Raw genomic sequence first — 8,361 nt, 5'->3', positions numbered from 1 at the left:
TTGCAAAACCTCTCTATTGCCACAGTGGTAGTACGTACGCTCAATTCTTCGAGCGCTGCGACTGCTCAACATGAGTCGTCGTGGATCACACGAGGTGCGCGAGTTCGCCTCACCCCATGCCGACTACAACGGCGTGGCTGGCTCAAACTCAAAAACGATCTCCTTCTCGACTTACCATGCATTTCACTGTGGCACGCACGCTTGATTCTGTCACGTCGTGTACAGCGAACGCAAACCAAACCACCTGTCGGACACTGCGTCCACGATCTCGATCGCTGCATGCACTTGCCAACGCACGGACCACCAACAGGAGAGCGGTTGGTTTGAACAATTGCTCGGCGCTGGCGCTCGGACGCTTGAGCTCAAGGTGACGCAGACCTTTGCAGACTGCCCTCCCCCCGTTGTTATGCACGGATGTGACGTCGCTCGAGTGGATCTTGTGCCCCTTCTATCGCAGCGACAACACACACATTGAAATAGGGGTTCATGTTTGTTCTCAATCAAACGGCATCGAGGTTTAGATGCAAGTCTTCGACGAGCAAGGCACCTTGCAATGCCACGTCGGCGTCGTCCACGTTTTTCAACAGCGCCACGAGCGCCACGACCACACTCGCCGTCGCTTGCACCCTCGTCACTCGGTGGGACGCCATGTCGTGCGAGAAGAGCACGCGGAGGGGCAGGAGCATGGTGGACCCAATCAGCTTGTCGACAAGGTCTGGTCGGTTAACCAAGTGGGGAAACAGCGCCTGCACCGCTGCACCGGTCACAACAACGCGGGCATCGTACGTGGCCTCGAGCACGATCAACGGGACGTCGACTGTGACGACTGTAATGTCCATGCATGCTACATGAACGGAGCCGAACAGCGCGTCATACATTGCCCATTGATTCAGGATATGTTTGACACCAATCTGCGTGCATTGTCGTTCCGGTGAACCATTCCGTCGCCACGATAGTTGGTGCATCGTACCTGCCCGTTGTAGTTGACGTGGGGTGCGGCAAACTCGGCGAGGAACGCTTCTTGCCGCCTCGCGTGCGCGCCGCGCGTGGGGCTGTATCCAAACTCGAACAGTTTGGTGTATTGTGACGTTTTCGCGATGCACAAACTAACGCCTCGCTGGTCGTACAGCCCAGCCAAATGCGCTTGCAAGCGGAGGTTTTCCAGTTGGACTTCCCGCACGTACTCCTCCAGTCGCGCGTTCAGCGCCTTCTTCTTGGCGCGATGTCGTCGCATGCACATCTTGCTTCGATGCCGTCGCACAACACGCTGCGCTTCGGCGCGATCCAGGGCGACCAATGTTGGTGGTGGCCCCATCTGCATGGACGTGTCCTTTGGCAAAATGTAAAATGGCGAGATTTCGAAGCGTTGTCAAGAGGGTGGCACGTCTGCTGGCGCCGCACTCGATGGCAGGTGATTGCTAACACACACCAAACTCTGCCCGTTCGTCGCCAGCCGTCTGAAGCGTGCAAGAACACGCGCAAGTGACGTGTCACTGACAACTTGTCACATCTGACCGTAGCGCCATCAGGGCCAACTCGCCGGAGGATGCTCCTAGACCCCACGTGGCCGTCGAAAGGATGCGTGAGCGCGCCATTGCAGCAAACCCTCGCTGCATACGGCACGCCCGACCACGCTTCCACTCACGCCTCGAGCCAACAAAGGTCGCGACCGCGGATATGATCGAGAGTTTGATTTCCATCAAACAATTCTTGTTGACAGGATCTTCCGTTACGTGAGTGCAACCCGCACCGTTTTATCCGTCATAATAGTACAAACATCGCCGGTTTTATCTTCTTCAAGTATATTCCAACGACGCAAACCATTGTCGTAGAGATGAGGCGGGCGCCTTGGCTTCTCACGGCAGGCAAAGAGACCTGCGCTACCTTTGCCGCTGCATTTCGGTGGCACGCAGCGCGCGTGGGTCTCTTAGATACTAGTCCAGCCCGTGAACGTCGGCCTTTGTACGCCGAGCCACAGACTGCATTCGCTTGTACGTCGATATGTAACAGATGACCAGGTAAATCCGACCAGGTAGGATGACGATGCCAAATCACGTCATCTGTGTGTGGATCACGCGGCGGGACGTGCCGGCCACACGAAAGCGACGTTCACTGGCCACTGCGGAGTACTGTTGCACAGCCACCATGATGGTGAGCTCCCTTGGTGGACGAGGCTGGACGGAGCCATTGCGTGTCTCTCGCAAGCCTTGACTTTACTTGGCGCCAAGGGTGAAAGGGCACCCCTGCATGTCGCCTCCGTGCGACGTCGTGGCCCATGGGTATTCGTCGCTAGCTCAAGAAATTTGGGTGGAGGCAGCAAGTTTACCCCCCAAACAACAAGGCTCGAAGTTGCTGCCTCGTTCAGTGGCACACACACACACACCCCGCAGCACACCAAGACCACCCGAGCGAGTTGACGTCTGCGACCTACCTTGGGTTCGCTCCTTCCCATCCGCGCGACAGAGGTGATTTCTAGCAGTACCTCTTCAAGTGCTTTTGTTTTGCAGGACGACTTGTTCGGCTGCAATCCGTGGCCCCCACGCGACATTGGGCTGGTGTGGATTGCATATCGGTTGCCCTTTGGCATGTCGAACGTCATGCCATCCTCCATGAACTCATCACACTCGAGCATTACTTGGCTGTGCAGACCGAGAGGTTCGCAGTCCGGGCGTCCAGTTGGCCTAAAGACTGACGCGAGGCGGTGGCGGGGAGCTTGGTGCCTGCACGCATCGTCCCGGCGTCGCAGCCAGACCACCTGAACGGACCTTAACATTTTGACGACGCCACCACTGTTTCGGCGAAGGATCCATCGGGATGGCCTTGACGTGGCATGTCCCGACAGGTCGTCACATCCTGTGTTTTTATGCGCCACCACTGACATCATCCGAAGTCGCGCCAAGCCGATAGAGTGCAGCAGCCCCACGGCAGGACGCGCCGCAGCCGACGTCGCGAGGCGACCCAGCTGGAGCAACATCAGCCTGCGAAAAAACCGGGCCAACCAGAGAGCATCCAACGCGCAGCTGGCCAACGACGTGGTGGCGCTGGAGTTGGCCAGTCTCGGGTTGCAAGAGCGGCTGTCTCCCCTGCACGACCAACGTTGAGTGCGTAAATGCATCGACGCTGCGCTCTTTGAATTCGGATACAGCCGCACGAGTCTCGACGCGGACATGACGCCAGGAAGTACTGTATTCCTCCACGAGTTGGCGGCGCCAAATGTTGAACGGCAAGGTAAACCAAGCCAGCTACAGCGATCGGCAGCTATTCAAACCTAGTCGCTGATAGCGGTATCGTAGGTTCAGGTCAAGCACGGACTCGATCCATGGGCTTCGTCCAGTTATTTGGGGAAGTCGTTTCAACTTGAGCGAACATTCAAGTGGTGGCGGTGGACGAGCATGTCATTTTGCTGGAATCGTCACAAATCATGCATGTCGTCATGACAGACGTCGCCATGCACGTGCTCTTTCTCCGGATTTCCTTACGACGCGATCTTGTGGACAAGTTATCGGAGGCGCACCTGAGTCCCCTTCACGTACGACGCGCTTTCCCGCCGCGTCTCGACAATGCAAGCAACGGCGAGCGTCGTGGTTGCCCTCGTCGAGCATTTGAAATGCCCTCACGTCGCCAGCGACGCTGTGCGCGCCGCGCTGCTGAACGCCAACGTCCTCCTTGACACGTTCGACTACGTCGCGGTCAGGCGCTAAACTGAAATTCGCAGCATGACAGCTCCCTTGTTCTCGTCGTCCATTCATTTCGGTGCGCCGATCAGCTGCGGCGCAAGTGGTCGAACTTCTATATGCACGGCAGTGAGCTGTTGCATGTGATACCGCACCACGTCGAGGCTGTTGGACTCGCAGCATTGGCCCGCTGGATACGAGGAGCTTCCATTGTCGATACAGACTGAAGACTGGACTCTTGTACGGGCAAGGGACGGCCCCCACACTCGCGATTTTGTCCTGTCGAGAGCGGCGCGCGGTAGGACACCAGAATCACGCGCCTGTGCAGTTGCATTTACGTTCGTTTCGGTCGATCCCGTCTTGCTCGTGGACCTATGCCAACCCCATGAGCAACACAAACGATTTCCAGGCGTCGGAGCATGCAATGCGCGCAGGAGCTCGTGTCTGTGGCGACCTCGCTTGGGCTGCCGTCGCATTTTGCACTTTGTCGTCGTCGGATTGACATGCGCACTGTTTCAAACACCGCGTTTGCGGAAGCGTCACGATGACATACCACCTCGATTGATTGGCTGAAACAAATTGATTTTGCATAATAATGTGTTTTGATTGGAGAATCAATTTCAACCTGATCTACTAAACGTGTCGATGGGTCAAGTTCGGTGGGGGCAGTCAGGACTGGCGATTCGACGGAGCACAGGAGGACGACCGGCGAGCGGCACGTCGGCGCAGAAGCGCACGCCATTCGAAACGATACGAGGGGAAGTCGATATTGGCATCGCAACGTAGATGGAGCGCCGACACCATGAGATTGAACAGCCCTCGAGTGTGTTAGGGGCGTGGGATATTCTGGAGATCTAACAAGAGGTTGTCGTCGAGGAGGGCGTCCCGCAGTGCCTCGCTTGCCTCTTCGGTGCTCTTGAAGTGCTCGACAAGGGCGACGGCGACGCTAGCGGTTGCTTGAATTCGCGCCACGCGATGGGAATTCGCGTTGTGGGTGAATATGATGCGGAGGGGCAATTTGAGCTTCGAATCGACCATCTTCGCGACCAGATCCGGGCAACGGGCCAACCGAGGGAACAGGACTTGGACGGCGACATTCGTCACAAGGACGTGCATGAACAGGTCTGTTTCCAACACAATCGTGTGCTCGTCCACAGTCAGCACGTGAATGCTGAGGCATTCGATGCGGACGGACTCAAACAGCGCATCGTACGTCGCCCACTGGTCGAGGATAGCCTGCACACCGACCTATACATCCGCCGCCGCGCGCGTGATTCCGTGACTAGGGAACCGAGTGGCTCATACCTTGCCGTTAAAGTCTATGTTGGACACTGCAAAATTGTAGACGAAGGCCTCTTGTTGAGCCGCCAAGTCGACGTCGGGACGGGCTCGGCTGTATCCGAACTCGAACAGGTGAAGGTACTGCGACACGGCCGCGATGCACTGACTGACCCCCTGTCGTTCGTGCAGGACCGACAGCCGCGCCTCCAAGCGCAAGTTGTTCATCTCGAGCGCCCGCACGTCCTCGACGAGCTGCGTGTTGGATGCCTTTTGATTCGCGCGGTACTTTCGTTGGCTGATCTTGCTTCGGTTCCGCCGCTTGGCCCGCCGCGCTTCCATGCGATCTGCGATCGACATGGCTGTCGCCGACTGCATGTGTCTCTGGCTGCGATCGGTGAATGTGACTAGGTGAGGTTGCCCCATGGGTGTATAGAAGCGTGCGTGACGTCCACATGGCCGGATGGAACGATCCGAGCGATATCCTGATTTGGGGGGCGTTGCCTGTGGCAGGAAAACCTCCATCGAAACAGGACAGCTTTCAATACAAATTGCAAGCTTGGCCCTAAACGAGGGATGGCGCTGCCCCCGTTGGCTCCGGTCGGTATAAACACGCGGCCATCGTTGGTGAACCGACCCGATTCACGCCTTGGTGCGGTCGAACACTCGAGGGAACGCAAGGGAGCCCTTTGGATTCGTTGTGACCCGATGAAAGCCCCTCTCGGGGAGACGTCGGGGGGGGGAGGGCGTGGTGGACTCGTCCCGTGGCAGCTACATGGTGGCCAACCCCCCCCCCCCGAGTGGCCCTCCCGAAACGACCGCGCCGATTTATGTCGACGGCACGGTTTGCGAATGTCGCAACCTGAAATCCCTCGGAAAATCACATAGATCCAAATTGTATTGGCTAAAATGAAACGTCTTGTCGTCTTTTTAGCCAATGAAATTTGAAATTCTCCAAAAGTAGCGCAAGTTGACGAACGATGTTGCATAGACACGACGGCGCCGCCGCTGACACAAGATGACGGGATTCGGTGCCTAGCGCTAACGCGACTGGAAAGGTTACGATGAAAACCGACCAACGTATTCAATCACGATGGAAGGCTCGCGCCAGGGATCGCTGTGTGGCTCTCTGTGGCCGAGAGGCCGGCGTTCCAAGCCACCACGATCCACATCACCCATGTCGCCAACAGCTGACGATTTTTGCCACCCCCCATCGTGGGATGTGATCAGGATCGTCATGGATGATTGCGTCGCCCCGAGCCCGTGGCATGCGATGGTCGGTTGCTGAATGCGACGGAATCTCTGTGGTGGCACCCACCGGAAGATATCCTGCTGCACGATTTGAACTGTTCACACGTGGACGAATTCGAGTTGTTTTGCAATCGTCGTCCTCCCAGTGGCCGCATGGCTATACCTACATGGATGTGTCAGGGTCGACTGCGTCGCACTCGACGATACAAAGACGGCACATCGCAGAGGAACCGTTCGCCACGCGATCCCACGTGCTTGGAAAGCTAGTCGCTCTCCACGGTGTTAAAAAAAAAATTTGAATATAAAAAATTATTAAAAACTGCATGAATTACTCCGTTCTGTATTCGTGGCGACATGGCACGGGCACGACGAATTCACCCGTCTTCGTTTGTGTCCCCGTCGCCTGGCCCCTGGTGACGTTGACGCTGCACGATAACTCGTCTTGCTTTTAAGTGGACGTCCGACAGCGAAACAACACCAACTGCAATCCCTCCACAACCCCTCAAGTAAACACTACACCTCGAGCTAGCGAGCGCAGCACGAGAAGCGTGTGCGTGGGGAGCACCACGCCGCGGGATGATACGAAGAGCCGCAATAGAAACAGCAGCAATGTTATTGTGCAATATGTACGAGTAGCCCCTAAGTGACCCTCCGCCACGGAGCCGACAAGCGAGCCGGCCGCGAACCTTGATGACGGCGGCACCCCTACCGCGCGATGGCTCGAAACAACTTCACGGGTGGAACACGACATTCTGGTGGTCGAGGAAGGCGCCATGGAGGGCGTCGCACGCACACTGAGCGCTCTGCAACGTGTCCATGAGGGCAACCACGACGTTGCTGTGGACGTCAAGCCGCGTGACCAGGCGAGATGCCACGTCAAAGGTGAAGACTAATCGGATCGGAATGCGGAGACCAGGGGACTGGATCAATTTGTGGGCAAGGTCTTGGTCCAGGTGTGGGAAGAGCTGGCGAAGTGTTGTTTCAGTTACGCGAATGTGCTTGACAGTGGTCGTTTGAAGCATAAAGATGTCTGATGTGATGGACAGGACGTCGACTTCCGAGCACTCGATGCACCCCACCGACTCGAAGAGGGCTCTGCACGCAACCCACCGGTGAACGAGCTCATCGACGCCAAACTGCTTGGAGGTCACCCATCGTCCGATTTGGTTGTCCCATTCGACCTAGGCACAGACAATTGTGGAGAGCGTCAGTGCACCCGAACGAACGAGCATAACGGGTGTCTACCTTGCCGTCAAACTCGACGTGGGGCGCGCATAGCGTCCGAATCGACGCTTCCTGCTCCCGGAGCAATGCCACGTATGTGTCCGTGTCCTGGCGGCATACAGCGCTTGCACACCCTCGTTCAAACGTTTGCATGTACCGATTCACAGATGCAATACAGTCGCTAACACCGATGAAGTCCCGGAGCATGCACAGCCGCGCTTCGAGCCGAACGTTGTACAGTTCGAGCTCGTGCGTGTTGGCCGCGAGCTGCGCATTCGACTCTTTCATCATGGCGCGGTACTTGCGCTGGTTGATCTTACTGCGATCGCGGCGGTCGTCTACATGGAACATCGCGTGGTCCTCGGCCCCTTCTTCCTCGTCGCGTCGGCGAATGTGGTGACGTGGTCCAACAACGACCTGATTCTTCCTTCAAGTGGAATGGTCAGTGCTGGGTGCCATCACTGTGTGGCCCAAACGAAACGGGTCAAAACCTGGTCCGGGCACCTCCTTCAACAGAAGCAGGCAACCCCAGCAAGCCACGAGCCGCGCGACCCTTGGTCGATCTTCGCCACGTCGTCGGGTGGTTTCTGTATATTGAATGGAAGAGGTTGTCGTCCACCTCCTTCATCTTTTTCCCAGGAAATATTCGATTTGAGAGGGCGTTGATCGCCGTCCGGGTTGGAGAAACGCGATGTACAATGGGATAAACCTCACCGCGCTAAAGACACGCAGTCAACGTGAGAAAAAACTCGCGCCGAAGATTTCGAAGCTTGGGCTTCCACGATCGTGGGAGGCATGGATTTGAGGCCACTGATTGGCCAAAACAACTTCGAAAATATGCAGGTTTTCACCTTGCCCACGACGGGGATGGCCAATGCAATTGGACCAGTAGTTTGTTGGTCAGTCGACGGAAGCAACCTCGTCATGTGACGTC

At 56.8% G+C, this 8,361-nt stretch overlaps 3 protein-coding genes across 4 annotated transcripts in view; all 3 read right to left on the bottom strand.

Annotated features, from left to right (window-relative positions):
- Window positions 1–478: 478 nt before the first annotated feature.
- Window positions 479–1,413, bottom strand: H310_08197 (hypothetical protein). Its single transcript, XM_008873868.1, has 2 exons — window positions 971–1,413; window positions 479–911 (listed from the first exon to the last, which is right to left on the bottom strand). The coding sequence occupies exons 1-2, from the start codon at window positions 1,319–1,321 to the stop codon at window positions 501–503; spliced, it is 762 nt and encodes a 253-aa protein (XP_008872090.1). The 5' UTR covers window positions 1,322–1,413; the 3' UTR covers window positions 479–500.
- A 2,831-nt stretch (window positions 1,414–4,244) lies between these two features.
- Window positions 4,245–5,430, bottom strand: H310_08196 (hypothetical protein). The gene is made up of 2 exons (XM_008873867.1): window positions 4,980–5,430; window positions 4,245–4,922 (listed from the first exon to the last, which is right to left on the bottom strand). The coding sequence occupies exons 1-2, from the start codon at window positions 5,376–5,378 to the stop codon at window positions 4,503–4,505; spliced, it is 819 nt and encodes a 272-aa protein (XP_008872089.1). The 5' UTR covers window positions 5,379–5,430; the 3' UTR covers window positions 4,245–4,502.
- Window positions 5,431–6,781: 1,351 nt separating this feature from the next.
- The window catches only part of H310_08195, a 3,005-nt gene continuing 1,425 nt past the window's right edge, over window positions 6,782–8,361 (bottom strand). The window contains exons 1-2 of one of the 2 annotated variants that reach the window (XM_008873865.1): window positions 7,449–8,060; window positions 6,782–7,384 (exon numbers count right to left, since the gene is read on the bottom strand). In XM_008873865.1, the coding sequence (XP_008872087.1) occupies window positions 6,935–7,384; window positions 7,449–7,778 (780 nt within the window). In that variant the 5' untranslated portion in view covers window positions 7,779–8,060 and the 3' untranslated portion in view covers window positions 6,782–6,934. Of the gene's footprint in view, window positions 7,385–7,448; window positions 8,061–8,361 lie in introns of those variants that run through there. The other variant, XM_008873866.1, reaches the window with a different exon arrangement.

The sequence above is a fragment of the Aphanomyces invadans genome, assembly GCF_000520115.1.
Source record: "Aphanomyces invadans strain NJM9701 unplaced genomic scaffold supercont1.16, whole genome shotgun sequence".
NCBI lineage: Eukaryota > Oomycota > Saprolegniomycetes > Saprolegniales > Verrucalvaceae > Aphanomyces > Aphanomyces invadans.
Note: the sequence above shows the minus strand (reverse complement) of the source record. Positions and strands in the feature narration are given on the sequence as shown.